Source organism: Chiloscyllium punctatum, chromosome 7 (genome assembly GCF_047496795.1).
Source record: "Chiloscyllium punctatum isolate Juve2018m chromosome 7, sChiPun1.3, whole genome shotgun sequence".
NCBI classification, from domain to species: Eukaryota; Metazoa; Chordata; class Chondrichthyes; order Orectolobiformes; family Hemiscylliidae; genus Chiloscyllium; species Chiloscyllium punctatum.
In genome coordinates this window covers 53,318,968-53,338,630 of record NC_092745.1, presented here as the reverse complement: position 1 = coordinate 53,338,630, position 19,663 = coordinate 53,318,968, and the positions used below count along the sequence as shown (strand labels likewise).

Genomic DNA, 19,663 nt, shown 5'->3' with positions numbered 1-19,663 from the left:
CCATAAGAAAATATGACCCCCTTTACTACTCTCCTGCGCCAGCATCATAGAGAAATTCTGTAACTTTGGAGACCCAAGATTGGTAAAGAGCATAGTGGGTGAGGAACTGTACAGCATATTCTTTATTGCTCACTTGGAAAGCAGTACCTTGTTCAAAAGCTTGGTCTCTGTGGTGGCTCAATTTTTAACGATGAAATGCTGACAAGGTAGAAGCCTGGGTTCTTGGTTTTACCCCATCTCGTGGTAGCATGCCAAATTCTCAATGATGAGAACTAAGAAATTATTTAAACTGTTACTTTTGTGTAGTCAAGATGTAAAGTGAATTCAATAAATCTTGTAATTAGTGGTTTAAATTGTCCTTAAAACCTCTGTTAAATTGCACTACCAGCATTGGTAAGCGTAAATTAAGAACAGGTTGTGCACCTCAAATTTTGACATTCATGAGGAATTTTAGGCTGTCAACTTTGATGGGTTATATACCACCACAGTCGATGATCTTATAGTCTAGTACATTCCTCACTCCAATCATTGTCAAGCAGTTGGGATACCTTAAAGTGCCTCACTGAGTGAGGCAATTGTACAAGGCTACATGAATCTATATTGATGTGACATATCACTCCAGGTGTTCCTCAGGGTTGTGCCTTTGGCCCAACCATGTTCAGTGCTTCATCTATGTATTTTCCCTCCATCATAGGGTTCAGAAGTTAGGATGTTCATTGATGGCACAATATCCTACCCTGGGGAAAAGATCTTGGCTATAGATAAGGTGAATAGCCCGGGATGTTTCCCCAGCGTAAGGGAGTCCAAAACTGAAGGGCATAGGTTTAAGGTGAGAAAGGAAATATTTAAAAGGGACGTGATGGACAACTTTTTCACGCAGAGGGTGATGCGTAAATGGAATGAGCTTCCAGAGGACGTGGTAGAGGCTGGTGCAATTACAATATTTGAAAGACATCTGGACAGTATATAGAAAGGAAAGGTTTAGAGGGATATGGCCAAACAAGGGCAAATGGGACTAGTTCAGTTTATGAAACTTGGTCAGCAAGGATAAGTTGGGCCAAAGGGTCTGTTTCCATGCTGACTACCTCTGTGACTCTATTCAGCACCATTTATGACTCCTTAGATTTCAAAGCAGGCTCTAAACCAATTCATGGTCATGTGTAGCAAAACTGGGTAACATCCAGGCATGGGCTGTGGAACGGCAAGTAACATTTATGCCACACAAATGCTAAGCAAAATGACCATCTCCAACAAGCAATAATTTAACCATTGACCTTTGGCATTAAATGGCATTATCATTGTTAAATCCCCAATAAGAACCTCTTGAGAGTTAGTATTTGGCACAATCTGAATTGGAATGGCCATATGATTGTTGTGGCTATTTAAGTAGGTCCTGCACTCAGGAATTCTGCAGTGAGTAACTCACCTCCTTAACCCCTAGTGCCTCTCCACTGTCTGCAAGACACAAGATAGGTGTGTGATTGAATATTCTCCACTTGCCTGGATGGGTGCAGCTCCAACAATACTGAAGAAACCTGACACCATGCAGACAAAGCAACCTGCTAGATGCACCATATCCACAATTTCCTACATTTACTCCCTCACCACCAATGCACAGTGGTAGCAGTGTATGCCACCTACAAGATACATTGCAGTTACTCTCCATGAATCCTTTGGTTGTAAATTCACAACCTCTATCATCTAGAAGGACAAGGGCAGCCACTTGGAGAGGAATGCCAACTGCAGATTTCCCTCCACGCCATCCTAACTTGGAACTGTACTGCCGTTCCTTCAGTATCACTGGATCAAAATCCTGGAACTCCCTCCTTAACATCATTGTGGATGTACCTACACATCAAGGACTACAGCAGTTCAAGATCTGCAGTACATGTGATCTGATGCATGTACTCAGTAGATACTCTTAGAGCAAATGTATAGTAAGCCCCTTACTCTACAACTCGTAAGCAACGTCAAAAGAATGAAAGTTTATCTGATACTATATAATGACAGAATGCACTGTACAACATCTAATTGATGTATATATATCAAATTCTTGAGTTAAGTCTTAAAAGATCATTTAATTTCACTTCCACATTCTTATTAACCTCATCCCATGACACCAACAGCCTTTTATAGCATTTGTATTCTTTGTTGCTGGAGTGTTGTTGGGTTTCTCTGCTAATGTTCCCTTCCCACCTCTCATTAAAGTACTTGTTATGTCCTTGGGTTCACTTCCATAGGAATGCACTGTCGGTTTGGTGATAATTCTTCTTTGAAACTGGAGTTTTCTTGCCTGCAGTTTCAGCTAACATTATTAACTGTCCAAGGCTTCACTCAAGCTGTAATGTCATCATTGTCCTTCAGATATCTTACCGTCTGTACATCTGTCAAACATCTCCTGTAGTATTTTGAAATACAGTTTGCATCATCACTCATATAGTACAAGAGGTATGTGCCAGCATTGAACATGGAAGCAGTCAACATGATAATGGTCTTTCAAATATTATCTGTCTCGTTGTGTGCCGCCAATCATAATTTTGATAATTAGTCCTTACTATATGGATAATGTCAAATTTAAATAATAAAGATTAATGATTCACCAATTCCCACTGACCAGTACATATCTTTCATTAATGATATTTAGAATTGCTTGATTAGTAATGAGCTCATGCACCACAATCCTTCCTCAGTGCTACCCTCTGAACTCTTAAAGTGATTCTTTCATCAGTGATCAGCTACTTACAGTGAAAACAGCAGTCCTTGAGCTCCTGTTTTACAGGATATCCAAGGAAAGAACTTGAGTAGCTAAGAGTCTCAAATCAGACATCATTTTTCTGGTTTTTCTAGTTCCAGAGATTACTTTTCCATTCATTAGTATTATTTTATCCAGTTAATATTTATTGTAATAAAACGTAATTATACTTATGGCACATATATAAATTATTTACACAATTCCTAGCCATCTGTTCTGGAATAAGTAACAACCACAGGAAGATATAAGGGGGAAGCACAAATAAAGTGTTGACATGGCCACTTCTATTTTAAATGTCAGCTCATGGTATGTGCTGAAAAATCTGGTTACCTCAAGTTTTCACAACTTAGTATAATTTTAACAATATTTGTTGCTTCACTATCAAATGTCCTCAACAAATAAAATCAACAGTATGCTTAAGGTGTGATATAATGATCATCGTAAATGTCTGGTAACTTTTGACACCAGCAGACCTGTATTTAAGGAGAAACTTCTGAATCTGTGTTGTGCATGAAGATAGAAGTTTATATTTAGTCTACATGTTCTCACTGTTTGAAAGCTTAGAAGAGATTTTGTCCATCAGTTAGCTCTTAACTGAGCTGAATCATTTCCGGCTGTATAATATTTTTTGACTGAGTTTGTGAGAAACATCCTTTACTAAGAATGTTATGGTTTGCTTTGTTTTAGTAATGTCAACATAGCTTATCCACGAGAACGTAATCATGTTGCACTTGCCTGCTGTGAGTAATCGGCTTTCTGTGCAGATTTACATGGAATCTGATGAGTACGATGAACCTATTTTTAAAAACTTTAAGGTGTCTGATGGCAAGAGATGGGTAAGAATGCACTTCCGAAATTGTCACAAAAAAAAATTTCTTTTTTTTACAGCTGGGTCGATACCCAAAACTGCGAGAGGAGACGGAAAGAATTGTTTCTAGCTACATACGAGAAAGAGAGGAGAGGACAAAGAACCAGGTTAGCAATCAGTTTTTTTCAAAATTGTCAAAAAATTACATAAGATGTAACTTTTTTTAAAAAGGGATAGTCCTGGTAAATATAGGCCAGTCACTCTAATTTTGATATGGGCAAATTACTGAAAAAGAAATTCCAAGGAGCAGTGTGAATAATTATGTAGGAAGACACAGATTTATCACGGATGGTGTCAGAGATTTATTGAGAAAAGGTCGTGTTTGGCTAGTTTTAAATTTTAGGGAAGTACTGCATTTGATATTATTTCCATGAGTTCAAGTGAAGTTTTTCACAAGGTCTGATGGGTCAGCAAAATTGAAAATGAAATCAAGGGAAATGGCATTTTGGATCCAAGATTGGTTCAGTGGGAAGAAACATTGATTAATGACTGTTTTTGTGACTGGAATGCTGTTTTGCTGTGGATATAAAAATAATCAATTCGCAGTTGTGATTATGAAATGGCCAAGACTGGAACTGAATAGGTAGCTGTGTTTAATATAGATTGAGGTCAATGAAAAAAATTACTATGGTTCTGAAGATTCAGAATCAGTTTAGATGGCGATAAGAAAAAATATTGGATAGAAACCACTTGTGGAAATAGTTTATAGCACTGGAGCAATGGCTATACTGTTTGGACATGCATAACTCAAGAAATGATAGGATGTGTAAGAAATATTTTGCAATAATTGTGGTCAGTTTTGATGTTCTTATAGATGAACACCCCAATGCTAGATTAGTGCCTACTTCTACCTGCCACTCTTTTCCTTTTTACCTAACAGGCCAACTCACTGGATAATCATGAATACCTACACAAATGTGAGAAATACTGTAATTATATTACCTAAATTTTTACATTGCAATGTGCACTCTATGGAGAAAAGTTCTCTCATTCATATGCATGCATGTGGGCATTTGTAGTTATTAGTTGATTTTTTTTGGCACTTCTTGAAGGTTGACACTTGTTGACACTTCTTGACCGATCAGACCATTCCAAGGCTAATGCAGTTTGTAAAACACAACGCTGCCCATAGTTAACTGTCTGAAAGGGCACTGGATCCCCATCTCCAAAGGAAATCTAATGCCCAACTGCCAATGGAACCCTTGATGTTGACTCTATACTGGGACAAAATCCGCAGGGATGCCTCAGATGTCCAGAGGGGCACTCTGACTTTCTGAAACTAATTCTTTGAGAACAAACTTGCTCACTCTTTGTCCAATCTCTACACCTTGGATTGCAAATACGAAGGAGTCCAAAATCTAACTTCATTGGAGGCAGATAGCCATTTAAATGGGATTCCTGACTTATTCATTGCAGAAAGACAGCTCACCCCAAGAGCTAGGTCATGTGATCTTTCTGAGAGCTTTGGAGCCACTGCATCACCCAAAAAGCAGTTCACATTCTTCACAAATGCACTATTTTATATATATATATATATATATATATATATATATAAATTCTTCGAAAAATATTTAATTCTTCGAGGAGGTGACCAAGCATGTGGATGAGGGTAGAGCAGTGGATGTAGTGTACATGGATTTTAGTAAGGCATTTGATAAGGTTCCCCATGGTAGGCTTATGCGGAAAGTCAGGAGGCATGGGATAGAGGGAAATTTGGCCAATTGGATAGAAAACTGGCTAACCGGTCGAAGTCAGAGAGTGGTGGTAGATGGTAAATATTCATCATGGAGTCCAGTTACAAGTGGAGTTCCGCAGGGATCAGTTCTGGGTCCTCTGCTGTTTGTAATTTTTATTAATGACTTAGATGAGGGAGTCGAAGGGTGGGTCAGTAAATTTGCAGATGATACAAAGATAGGTGGAGTTGTGGACAGTGAGGAGGGCTGTTGTCGGCTGCAGAGGGACTTAGATATGATGCAGAGCTGGGCTGAGGAGTGGCAGATGGAGTTCAACCCTGCCAAGTGTGAGGTTGTCCATTTTGGAAGAACAAATAAGAATGCGGAATACAGGGTTAATGGTAGGGTTCTTGGTCAGGTGGAGGAACAGAGGGATCTTGGGGTCTATGTACATAGATCTTTGAAGGTTGCCACTCAGGTGGATAGAGTTTGTAAGAAGGCCTATGGAGTATTATCGTTCATTAGCAGAGGGATTGAATTCAAGAGTCGTGAGGTGATGTTGCAGCTGTACAGGACTTTGGTTAGGCCACATTTGGAGTACTGTGTGCAGTTCTGGTCGCCTCACTTTAGGAAAGATGTGGAAGCTTTGGAGAGGGTGCAGAGAAGATTTACCAGGATGTTGCCTGGAATGGAGAGTAGGTCGTACGAGGATAGGTTGAGAGTTCTCGGCCTTTTCTCGTTGGAACGGCGAAAGATGAGGGGTGACTTGATAGAGGTTTATAAGATGATCAGAGGAATAGATAGAGTAGACAGTCAGAAACTTTTTCCCCGGGTACAACAGAGTGTTACAAGGGGACATAAATTTAAGGTGAAGGGTGGAAGGTATAGGGGAGATGTCAGGGGTGGGTTCTTTACCCAGAGAGTGGTGGGGGCATGGAACGCGCTGCCCGAGGGAGTGGTAGAGTCAGATTCATTGGCGACCTTTAAGCGGCATTTGGATAGGTACATGAATGGGTGCTTAATCTAGGATAGAAGTTCGGCACAACATCGTGGGCCGAAGGGCCTGTTCTGTGCTGTATTGTTCTATGTTCTATGTTCTATGTTCTATGTTCTATATATATATAAAATGTATCCATATGATAACATTATCAATTCATATATTAGATAGCACTTCTTCAGAACATTAAACTCATTGAAGTGGGGATGAATAACTCATGATCTTATGGAAACACAAGATTTTGTAGGGGGGCTTCATGGGGTAGATGCTAATGTTATCCCTCCTGAAGGAGTCTAGAATTAGGAGATCTCTAATTTCAGACAGAAACAAGGAGGAGTTCCTTCTCTCAGAAAGCCAGTGATCCATGGAATTCTCTATCCCAAATAGCAATAAAGGCTGGGTCATTGAATATATTCAAGACTGAAGTAGATTTTTTTTAATCTTTAAATTAACTATGGATTACAGGGAGCAGGCAGAAGACTGGATTTGAGTCAAGATCTTAGAAATATATCAGGTTCCTTCAGTGTTGCTGGGTCAAAATCTCTCCCTATTGTTGTACATTCTGAATTCACCTGACTCTAACTGCAAGGGACCTATATTTGTCTTAACCAGTCTTTTTCTCTTCGCATATCTCAAGAAGCTTTTGCAGTCAGTTTTTATGTTTGCCGCAAGCTTACTTTCATATTCTGTTTTCCCCTTCCAAATTAAACCCGTTGTCCTCCTCTATTGAATTTAAAATTTCTCCCAGTCCTCTGGTTTACTGCTTTTTCTGTCCAAAGTTATATGCCTCCTCTTTGGTTTTAACACTATCCCTGATTTCCCTTGTTAGCCATGGTTGAACCCCCTTCCCTGTTTTACGCCTGGTAGGGTTGTACAATTGTCGAAGTGCAGGAAATACGATTAAGTAGTGTACATAAGCAATAAAAATCTGTTGATGGTTAAGAATGAGGAAGACTGCATGGATATATATCAATAGATGGGTCATTGGGCAGAAATCTGGTAGTTCGATCCAGAAAAATGTGAGGTAGCACATTTTTGGAGCTGCTACAAGCAAAGTAAATACACAATTATAGGATTCTGTAAAGTGTTAGAGAACATAGGGATCATGGTAAGTACATTTTTAAAACCCTGCTAATGTCAGGGTGGGTAGATAAAATAATGAAGGCATCTAGGATACTTTTTCTCTTGTGATCAAGGCGTGGTACTTAGGAGTTAGCTTACTCTGTGCAGTTATATTTGCCACAAAACAAGGAGGATGCAATTATTCAAGATTTGTGCAGAGGGAATTGAAAGGATATTGCTAAGAATTAATAGTTTTAGCTATGAAGACAGATTGGATAGGGTGGGTTGTTTCCTTTGGAACAGAGGAGACTCTGATAACACTCTGTATATAATTTATATATATATATTATATATATATAAAATTTGGAATTTGGATTTGTAAACAAAGGCAGGTGGGTGTTATTTACTCCTATGGGGGTTCTCCTTTATATATAAAAAAGGGTCAGAAAGTCCTTCTGGCACAGTGATTAATGTAATATTCATCATGAAGCAAGTGACTGCTGACCTCTATGGTGTTAATGGAGCTAAGTTTTATTGTTGAATTTAATGCAAGTAAAGTAAGCAAAGAAGGCCATTAGTTTCGTTTTAAGTTCAAAAGAATCTAAGATGAGCATTTTTTAAAAACAATTTGGTTCAGAAGGCACCAGTGCTGAGTATGGAAACAAGCTTAGTTTCTCTCCGAGAAAAAAAGATTCAGGGCAATTTAAATAACAAATCCCCTGAGCAAGGAATGTGCAGTTTGTTAAATTTCCAAACCAAAAGAATGGTTCAAACTCTGCAGGTTATTAGAAAGAAGCATTGCAAAAAATTCATGTCAGATATGCAAAGGATTTATCAAATTGTCTCCATGGTTCAGGACTGGGAAACTATCAGGAGACAGTGAAATACAACCCTGAAGAGTTAAGAGGTCTGTAATTTCTCAGGACTTGAGCCACTTCAATGGATAGTGTCAGGAAAGGTTGAAATTTTATTTTGTGGTGTGTTTTGAGATGATTCTAACAATCTAACAGCTTGGTTTGATTGATTTACTTATTTTATGTAAAGTACGCTTATATTCTATTGTTAAGTTCAATCTGCAATCTTGGGTGAATATTTTTCAGTGACTACTGTTAACTAAGTAAGCAAAAGAAAATCATATGATGTATCAAACCAGGTTTCTGAGATCTGACTTGTCCAGTAATATCATCAGAGATCATAACACAGTACAGACAGGACAAGCTGATTGACCTCTTCCTACATTTTAAGATTTTCAATTCAATGAGTATGAAAGTATTAACCTCTCATCATTATGCCCAGCAATCTCTACCAGTTTCATTCTACATTCATAGTTAGATGTCTTAACTGAAACAATTACACTGATGTTTAATAATATTCTTAGCTAAAAGGTGAGTCGTACTTGACAGAAGCAGTGGCAGGGTTTTCACTTTTTAGATAGCTAGAGAACTGAGGGAGATGGCATCATTGAAGATTACAGCTTTGAAAGTTTTGTCCTTGCCTTTTTTAGGTTGTTTTACTGATTGATATCCAGTTGTCTTATATCAACACTAACCATGAAGATTTCATCGGGTTTGCAAAGTAGGTATCCCATTAGTCTTTTAATGAAGAACTTAATTTACAAATTAAGTAAGGGTGTTTGTAATTTTCATAACTAAATTATTGTATGCTCACACCATGTAAATATCAATATGGGATATATAGAGCAGGATTTTGTCTGGGAGCAGAAATAGTGGCAGAATTTAACTGTATGAGAAGCCAAAATCAGGTTCCCATCAATGGCATGAAAGTTTGCAATTAATTTCTTGGAACTTGAAAGAGGGTTGAGCTTTCTGACAGTAAGTGTCAAGATGCCCGTTTGCATTTCATGCATACTATGGAAGGCCAGCTTGACAGAATTAAATTCCCCTTCTCAGCTGAGTTCTCAGCAAGCAAGAGATATCTGCCTTCCAATTCACAACTGCACATCAGAGGCATGTAGCAGGTAAGGTACTGTGCTTGCTGGACTTTGGAATAAGTAGTTACTGCTTTGTCCTTTTTGGGGATAGTTCATCTATGCCATGTCATGATTGACATCAGATGGCAGTTATAGAAGTTGAATGCAGGATAACAAAAGAAGGGAGTCTGGAGGGCAATGGGCATGGGCCAAGGAATTTGGCCAAAGCTGAAAGGTTGGCCAAAGGTGAAGGTCTCTCTGAGACGTCCAGACAAGGGAAGGGTGCTTGGGCCCAAATATTTAGCTGCACGTATTTATTCTGAGGGCCAGAGTGACGCTTCTCACTTGCAGGGAATAAGTGTCTTTCTGAGTGCCCTTTCAGTATGCTACCAGCATCTTTGACCCATGGGCCAAATTTTTCCTGTTTGCTCTCACTATAAGATCTGCTAAGTTGCTTGTACGTACATGTGGAATGAGCTGAGATCAAGTGATTGCACAAGAAAAGCTAATCTGTCCCAGAGTGAAAGTGGCATTTATTCACACATTTGCCACCAAACCTTGACTCCATAATTGTAGATTCCACCCATATCTTGAAATGTATGTATTAATCACAAATCAAACTTTCCTTATTCATTTAAAATGTTACCCAAATCCTTAACATACACCATCAATTTAATTTTCTGACCAGTTGAGAGTTTAAAAAATCTTATCTCTGGTCAGCTTTCCATTTTATTTCATCCTTGTGGTATTGAGCAACAATTTAAGCTTGTAAAGCAGTGCAGAGATTAGCCACAAAGTTGAGTTATAAGAAAAAAAATTGAAAACTTTGGTTCTTTTGCCTTCAGAGGAAACAACTGAGAGAAGGTCTTGGATAAATATAGAAGCTACTGAGTGATAGAGATGAGGATAATGTAGAGCTGTTTTTCATGGAGCGCCAGAAGACTAAAATTGTGGTTTTAAATTAAAAGAAAGCTAAGAATAGCCAGAAAGAAGATTTTTCTCAGGAGGGTGGTTGCTTTTAGGAGCGATTAGTTTTTGCGGATAGGTTTGTGGAGAAAATATGTCAGGAGATGAATCATAAATGGGCCTTTCAGCCCATCGAGTCCACATCAATATTCGAAGAATATCCCAGCCAGAGCGCGCCCACATTTGCCCCACCACCACCACCAATGACCTATCCCTTTAATCCTGCATTTCCTATGGCTAATCCACCTAACCTGCACATCTTGGCACTATAGGAGGAAACCCACACAGACAAGGGTAGAATGTGTAAACTCTACACAGACAGTTGCTCGAGTGTGGAATCAAACCTGCATCCCTTGTGCACTGAACCACAGTGCTGCCCTTCCTGATGATGTGAATGTAGTTCATACATTTGACTGATGAATTTAATGGATAAGCTAAATTGTATTTTACTTTTCAGTAATATCCATTGCATTGTAAGTTAGGAAAGTTTTAAACTGGACTTTCAGATCTCTTTAGAACATAAGACCAATTATGATAAAGTAACGAAGCTAGCTCTTCAAGTTCACTGCGATAGGATGTTTAATTAAAACTCAGAATGTACATGGCTTAGATTACTTTGAATTGATTAATTCAAGTGCTCAAAATGTAGAAATTCTGTACAAAAACAATTAAAGTTCTAGCTCTAATTAAAGTTATGAAAGTGCAATATCATGGATGCTGGAAATCTGAAACAAATGGAAACAGAACATAGAATGCTGGATAAATTAAACAAGGCTGACAGTATCTGCGGACTGAGAAACAGAGTTAATGTTTTAAGTTTATATGATTCGTCTTCAGAACTCCCTTTCTCACCTCAGTTTACATCCTTTTGTATCTCATTTTGTCTTTCTCCATAATGAGCCACCCCTTTGTTTTTTGCACAGGGCCTCTATACAATCTGCCCCTTTGCTCTTCCTGTGCCTCAGTCAAAATAAAACCAACAGCATTGTTTGGTGACACTGCCACTTTGGGGTGACTGCACCTAATGTGCTCATACAGCAACACACAAATGCATAGATCCAGGCACTGTATTTCACTGTGGAGAAAGTGAGGACTGCAGATCAGAGTCGAGAGTGTGATCCTAGAAAAGCAATGCAGGTTGAGCAGCATCCGACGAACAGGAGAATGGATGTTACGGGCAGAAGCAACAAGGACAGAACACCACCACCCGCCCCCCCAACTCCGGTCCTCACCTTCCACCCCACCAACCCTCTGTATACATTGCATCATCCTCTGCCACTTCCGGCACCTACAAAAAGACCCCATCACTACAGATATATTTTCCTCTCCATCCCTATCATTTTTCTAGAGAGATGTCCTTGTCATATCCATGTCCCCCCACCAGCCCACTCCCTGCAACCAGCACATTCCCCTGCCACCACAGGAAGTGCAAAACCTGCATCCGCAGCTCCCCTCTCAGCTTCGTCCAAGACCCCAAAGGATCCTTCCACATCCAACAGAAATTCACCCGTACTTCCCATATTGTATCTGTTGCACCCAACGTGGTCTCCTTTATATTGGGGAGACAGGACGCCAACTTGCGAATTGTTTGAGAGAACAACGCTGGGACACCCTCATCAACCAACCCCACCGCCCGTTGCTGAATACTGCGACTCCCCCTCTCACTCCACCAAGGACATGCAGGTCATGGGCCTCCTCCATCGCCAAACCCTAATCGCCCGCGCCTGGAGGAAGAATGCTTCGTCTTCTACCTTAGGACCCTGCAACTACACGATATTAATGTGGATTTCACCAGTTTCCTCATTTCCCCTCCCCCCACATTATCCCAATCCCAAGCCTCCAACTCTGCACTGCCCTCTTGGCCTGTGCATCGCCTTTCCCATCTATCCGCTCCATCCTCCTCTCCAACCTATCACCTTCTCCCCACCTTTATCTGCCTATTACATTCTCAGCTACTTTACCCCCAGCCCCACCCTCCTCCCATTTATCTCTCAGTATCCCCTGGCCCTCAAGCCTAAATCCTGATGAAGGGCTTATGCCCAAAATGTCGATTCTCCTGCTGCTCAGATGCTGCCTGATCTGTTGTGCTTTTCCAGCGCCACACTCTCAACACCGTACGTCACTGTGTCATGAGTAAGAGCCCACACTGTGCATGTGCATAGAAAAGGTGCGGGCTTGAAATGGGAATCAAATGGGACTGGAGTCAAGAGAATGGACATGGGGTCAAAAGGGAGAGAAAGAGACAGAGAATGGACAGTGATGATTGGGTTTGCACAGGGTAGAGATCAGAACATGCCCTGTCTGATCTCTCTCTTACCCTCCCCTACCTGATCTCTTTCTACGCCCACCCTGGCTGATTGCTCACTCTCTCCGTCTCTCTCTTCCCATCACTGCAAGCGACAAAGATGTGCATGTAGATACGTTTCAATAAAACTCATTCAGTGATACATGTGCAATCATCTCCTTAGAATATACTGTCGTTGTTTCTTGATGTCAGCAAATGAAGCTTTTTCCTAATACCTTTCCAACCCCTGAAGAAGAGTCATATGTTAACGTTATAAACATATGTTATAACGTCCTTGAAATGTTAACTCTGTTTCTCTCTCTACAGATGCTGCCAGACCTGCTGAGTTTCTGCAGCATTCTTTGTGTTTGTGATAGCAAAAGGTATGTTTTGTTATGCTGTGTTTTTCCAAGAATGAATGAAAAGGCTCTATATAAAGAGCCAATCAACTTTTCTAGCTTTGTTCAATTCTTTGGTTTATATTTTGAGTCTGTGTTTCAGACCAGTTCTCTTTTGTTATGCTTTACATCAGTCAAAGTCTGGTTTTTCAAATTTATTCATGAGATGAGCACGTTGCCAGTTAGGCCAACATTTAATTGCCTATTCCAGAGGGCAGTTAAGAGTCAACCACATTGCTGTGGGTCTGGAGTCACATTTAGGCCAGACCAGGTAAGAATGGCAGTTTCCTTCCCTAAAGGACATTAGTGAACCAGATTGGTTTTTCTGACCATCAACTCATGGGCATCATTAGACTCTTAACCAAATCTTTGTTGAATTCAAGTTCCACCGCCTGCCGTGATTTGAACTCTGGTCCTCTGATCATTAGCTTGGTCTCTAAGTTAACAGTCCAGTTATTATACCACTAGACCATTGCCTTCTCTATTCTCTTCCACTATCTGTTCAGTCAAGAACCAATCACTTTTCCTTTTGAATGATAATCAAACCTGAATTTTCTGCTCTTCATGCTAGTATTATTCCTCCCAAAGGCTTGCAACTGATACATATAAAGATGTATGCCTCAGCACAATTTATTTTATTAGCAAGCCATGACAATTTGTTCTTTACTTGTGATTCAACCTTGATCATTTTTACAGTTGTTCATCTTCTCTCTATTGGCTTTCTACTTTATATGCATGACGTACTGAAAAATTCAAACAGAATCATGAATTGGTTAATACTTCTTTTCTAAAGGATTTATGTATCTTGCTCGATATTCATCCTCTGGAACTTGCATGTATTTTTCTTTAGTGCCCAACAAAGGACTAGCCAGTTTTGCAGGAAGCAGGCTGTTGGGAATCAGGTATGAATGCCTTTACTTGGAAATTTCCCTAAAGGTCTGAATAGCTGCTTGCATTGCACTACTGCAATAATAATTTAATTTACATTCTTTATAATAGCTTTAGCTGCATGCAGTTTTTCCTGACGTTATGAGCATTTACTGTAGCAAAAGATGGAATTTTGTCAAAGAATTGTTTTTGAAATTTTCCTTTTGGAGTGCAGTTTGATTGTAACGTGTTCCAGAAAGAGTTAGCTTTTTTCCTCTCTCTTAATCACAACTATCTATACCCCATTGACTTTGTCTTTGCTCATCTTTTTAAACCATTTTTCCTTCCCTATATACCTCCCTAACAACTAATTGCACTTTGTTTACAATTTTTCTGTTGATAATGCTTGGAAGGAGAATTATTGGTAAGTAATCATTGTGTTCTCTTAGATAGTGTAGTTTACTAGTTCAGACATGTGCATACTTTTATAAAGTGCAAAGGAAAAGGCCATTCTTGGCATAATCAGAGTGACTGTTTCACTAAAATGTTAATATAATATCAAATGGTTGCTTGTACTTTGTGGATCATGTCATTCTTGGTAGTATCTATTGTAAAAAAAATTGAGTGGTATTAATTACAAAACTTTTATGGTGTAAAGTTAAGCAATTTAAAGTGGTTTGAAAACTCCAAAATCTGTTTCATTTTGTTTTAGCAAAGTGTATTGAATTTACCAAAGCATTGTTGTCGGTCTGTATCAGGGCAGCCAGTTATTGTGAAACTGTACAACAGACACTTAAAGATTTTTAAAATTAATGCTTAAATACATGTACATACATCAAATCCCATATTGTTACCAATGTGTTTCTTTGTTGCATTCTTTTTGTTTTGCTATTTCAGGACTCTCATCTTCCACTCTTGAGACAAATTGTACGAGCTAAGATTTTGTAAGATGCACTACTGGTTTACTGCTGAGCATTGGAACTTTTTGTCAGCTTGCCTCTAACCAAATAATGCATTGATTTTCAGTTTGTTATTAACATTGTACATATTTTTCACCTTTAATGCACAGTAGAAAAGTTTATAGTTTATCAATTTATTGCTTAGAATTACTAACTATATTGATGCACATGTATGAACTAGTATGCTATTGAGTTGAAATAGATACCAGTGCAAATATGTAAAACAGTGCATGGATTTTTGTCCCTGTGTTTATAGTATCACGTTGCAAATTGGCAACTTCATTATCCAAGTCTTTCTCATGAGGTTTTCATTCATTTTCTATAGCTCATATATATGAACATGTACAAACCTTAAATCTATAGCAGTGTAACTGTTAATATGGTTAAGTTTCCATACATATAAATATTCTATTTATAATTTGAATAATTCTCATGTCACAACCACAACTTTTGACTTTCACATTACCATTGAACATATCTGATATTTTGCCTAATTCTACAAGGCTTTTATGCCATAACAATATGCCTCAATCTATTGATTGTTTCCTTCCTTTGAATTAATGACTTTGTTTAAAAAAGCTGCAAAATGAGCAAAAGATAAGACATGGATAATGAAACCTGCTTCCTCTATTTTGTGCATGTTGGTGAGATATATGTTAATATATTAGACTACTAACAATTTTGGTCTTTTACAAAAAACAAATAAGCACTTTGCAGCACTTTTGGTGTACTCTGTATTTGAATCTATCACTATAACTGGTGACCAGAGTCATTTTTTTAAAATGACACTCAAAGTATTTCATCTTCTGACCTGTCTTGTCTCACAACTTCAAGAGAATATCTGCCTTATGTTAAGTGTTTCAAGCCTAAGTGTTTTAAGTCTGTTCTGCAATAAACTCCATGGCATTGTTGGTACCCATATATTCTGTATAGAATATGTGCTAGACAAATAAATCTGACTTTTTTTTCTGTAACTACAGATGTATTTTATGACTTCAGACATACAGTTTCATGATTGTAGTGTGATATTTGTAAAATGAAATCAGTTGCAGGGTATTTTGGTAGCCTTATCAAATAACTTTGCTGGATACAAAAACTGAACTAAGTTCAATTTATTTAAGACAAATAGAATTTTAGGAAAGTTAGAATTTATAAATTCAGCTAATAAATAATTCCAATAAAGGTTTCAAAGCATGTGTAAAACAAGCCACATTTTGTTTAAAGCATTGCTGAATAAACCTGATGATTGTGAACAGTTTTGTTTTCACGTTTACATCTTTGTGAATCAGAATATGGATTTGTGTAGCTGTTAATTTTGTATTTGACTAAACTCACATTGAAAATCAAATTTAAAAGTTATATATATTATGGCTGGAATTTTGCAGTCAGCTACAAATTGATGGTGTTTGCCGGTGACCTCAAAGAAAACTATCAACAGTGATCTAGCAATTTATCTGCAATGGATTTCTCTTTTCTCAATGTCATGTTGAATTTGCCACCAAGTCAAAGGGTCTGTAGGTATCTAGCAACAGAGATGAATCAACAATCAATCATATTGAAGTATTCTCATAGACAGCAAACCAGGCATGGAATGCACTGAATGTTTTTAATTTCAGTTAAAATTTAATGGAAAGAAAAATAAATGATTGTGTGTACACATGGGATTAAGTTAGCAACTAAAGTAACATTAACAACAATTTTAAAGAATTAAAAAAATAAAGTAACTTTTTATCACAATAGAGAAATTTGACATTCCACAAATATGACATCATATTATGTGTGTCAGTGAGCATCGTTAGTAATTACATGCAGAGAAAAGTTCAGATGCACCTCATTCAACAAGTAGTAACTTTTAAGGATTTTTGCAGTGAGACCAATAGTGCAAAAGATTTTGTTAGTTCATTGGCCTTTACTTAATTGTAGTCTGTGGGGACTTCAATAGTCCAACTTATGGGAAATGTAGAATTGCTGACAACAGCTTCAAGATTTCCAACTGTAATCTATAACTTCCAGAAGTTACTGTCAGTTTTGGGAGAGTAGTGATGGTGAGCAGGTAGTTTCATTATTATTGCTATCTCAGAACTTGAGTCAATTAATTTTCTAGCCATTGATAGATCATGTGTGAAGTTAACATGTTCCATTATTACTTCCTTTAGCTTTGTGTGTATTAAACTAGTGGAATAGACTTCAAATGATCAAGTTATTACCTAAGTGTCATTGAAATGGGCACTTTGTACATATTTGGCTTAACAGTATTGTCAAGAGTGTGGTGCCGAAAAAGCACAGCAGTTCAAGCAGCATCTGAGGAGCAGGACAATTGGCGTTTCAGGCATATGCCCTTCGAAATGTCGATTCCTCTGCTTCTCGGATGCCGCCTGACCTGCTCTGCTTTTCCAGCACCTCACTGCTGACTCTGATCTCCAGCACTATTGTGCCAGATGGAGCTCAAGTTATGTTTTGTACACAAAACGTAGTGAAGTTTGTTTTGTGTTTGTAAAAGTATTAAATGCATATCCTTCTATTAATGCAATCAGAGCAAAATAGTGTGGATGCTGGAGATCTGAAATAAAACTGGAAAGTGCTGGAAAACTTCAGACTCGGCAGCATCTCTGGAGAGAGAAACAGAATTAGCATTGAGTTCCATGTTTTGAAGAAGTGTCATAGGATTCAAAATATTAACTCTGCGCCTCCACAAATGTTGAGGCTGCTGCTGAGTTTCTTCAGGACTCTGTTTTTGATTTCTTGTGGTAATGTAAATGTTGATACTGCACACACCCACATTATAATTTTTGGTCATGTATTAACTAGTACTTTTAAAGCTTTATGAAGATCCTGCCTTCTCAACCTCACCCTTACCTGTTGGCATGGCTAAGCTGTAAGGTAGGGCTTGCGGTAATATTGAGAGATGAAGTTGTAATTCAGAGAAGTACAAGAATGTGTAGAAGCTCAGTATTATTGGGTTCAGCAGAGAGTGGAAAGAAGACGGGAACATGGGGTTCAGGGCTGGGCATTTGATTATCAAGCAGAGCCTGTGACCTACTGTATAGTCTTGCATACATATGTAAGTCACAAGTGTGCATTGAGAATGGAAGATGGCTGCATCCACACCTGGAATGGGTGGAGTAAGGTCTGGATTAGTGGTGCTGGAAGAGCACAGCAGTTCAGGCAGCATCCAAATAGCTTCGAAATCGACGTTTCGGGCAAAAGCCCTTCATCAGGAATAAAGGCAGTGAGCCTGAAGCGTGGAGAGATAAGCTAGAGGAGGGTGGGGGTGGGGAGAAAGCAGCATAGAGTACAATGGGTGAGTGGGGGAGGAGATGAAGGTGATAGGTTAAGGAGGAGAGGGTGGAGTGGATAGGTGGAAAAGGAGATAGGCAGGTAGGACAAGTCCGGACAAGTCATGGGGACAGTGCTGAGCTGGAAGTTTGGAACTAGGGTGAGGTGGGGGAAGGGGAAATGAGGAAACTGTTGAAGTCTACATTGAAGCCCTGGGGTTGAAGTGTTCCGAGGCGGAAGATGAGGCGTTCTTCCTCCAGGCGTCTGGTGGTGAGGGAGCGGCGGTGAAGGAGGCCCACGACCTCCATGTCCTCGGCAGAGTGGGAGGGGGAGTTGAAATGTTGGGCCACGGGGCGGTTTGGTTGATTGGTGCGGGTGTCCCGGAGATGTTCCCTAAAGCGCTCTGCTAGGAGGCGCCCAGTCTCCCCAATGTAGAGGAGACCACATCGGGAGCAACGGATACAATAAATGATATTACTGGATGTGCAAGTAAAACTTTGATGGATGTGGAAGGCTCCTTTAGGGCCTTGGATAGAGGTGAGGGAGGAGGTGTGGGCGCAGGTTTTACAGTTCCTGCGGTGGCAGGGGAAAGTGCCAGGATTGGAGGGTGGGTTGTTTGGGGGCGTGGACCTGACCAGGTAGTCACGGAGGGAACGGTCTTTGCGGAAGGCGGAAAGGGGTGGGGAGGGAAATATATCTGTCTGAGCTCAAGAGCTCCACTGGGAGCAATGTGAGACTCTTCAAAGCACAATTTCATTAATCAGGCTGTTTCGTTACAGGTTGAAGTCATCTCTAATCATTGTACAGTGCATGTGACATGAATGTAGTCAACTGTATGGGATACAAAACTTGAACGCATGCAACCTTAACCATTGTCATTGTAACCTGGTCATTACAGATTAAACATAATTATCTCTGTGAAGCAGAAGTAATTGCATATGACCTTATACTGGCACCACAATTCACAAAGACAGTCCAAGATCTCATAGGCCACACAAAGGCATGGGGGAGCTATAATTTTACAAAATGGCATTCTGCATTCATCGGGAAAAGGCCCCAAAGACCAAGATCAATGCGGGCACGTTCCACAATCTGAGGTCACTGTATGGGTGATTATATTATGTGGAACAGAGAACAAAATATTACAGTCCTTTTTCCTTAGATAGCTTAGTATCTTGTCAATTCGTTTTTACAAAAGAGCAGGCAGCGTCTGATTTTGACACCCCGTGCCTTCTGTGCTGGAGTAGACTGACGAGGTGACCTCAGATTGATCATACTGCATTTTACTTAAGCGTGAAGGGCAGACTGCCCAATATGTAGTCAGAAAACCCAATTCACTGATTCAGAAAGTAATAATAAGTATTAATTTGCAGTTGATTATAAAGTACCACAAAATTTCAATAATGATCCTTGTGAGCAAATGTACAAAACTGTCACAAGCATGTGGACCTTCTAAGCCTTGCTCCTCCTCCCTGTGGATTACCTCCTGAAGTGTAATATGGTATCTGTGGGCAGCAAAATTCCTCTTGTCTTAGGCATTAGCGGCTCCAGCTCCTCCACTGAGTAGGAAGTCATTGAACTCCACAAGCTCGGAGATTCCCACCTCAGTTCTCAGGAGCACAATCCGATGA

At 39.4% G+C, this 19,663-nt stretch overlaps 1 protein-coding gene across 7 annotated transcripts in view; it reads left to right on the top strand.

Moving 5' to 3' along the window:
* dnm3a (dynamin 3a) overlaps positions 1 to 19,663 on the top strand; it is a 203,744-nt gene that overhangs the window by 85,103 nt on the left and 98,978 nt on the right. For 3 of the 7 annotated variants that reach the window (XM_072573547.1, XM_072573542.1, XM_072573549.1), the window contains 4 exons: positions 3,641 to 3,727; positions 8,857 to 8,927; positions 13,781 to 13,832; positions 14,695 to 14,724. In XM_072573547.1, the coding sequence (XP_072429648.1) occupies positions 3,641 to 3,727; positions 8,857 to 8,927; positions 13,781 to 13,832; positions 14,695 to 14,724 (240 nt within the window). Of the gene's footprint in view, positions 1 to 3,640; positions 3,728 to 8,856; positions 8,928 to 12,859; positions 12,916 to 13,780; positions 13,833 to 14,694; positions 14,725 to 19,663 lie in introns of all 7 variants that reach the window. The other 4 variants (XM_072573548.1, XM_072573545.1, XM_072573543.1 and 1 more) reach the window with 3 other exon arrangements.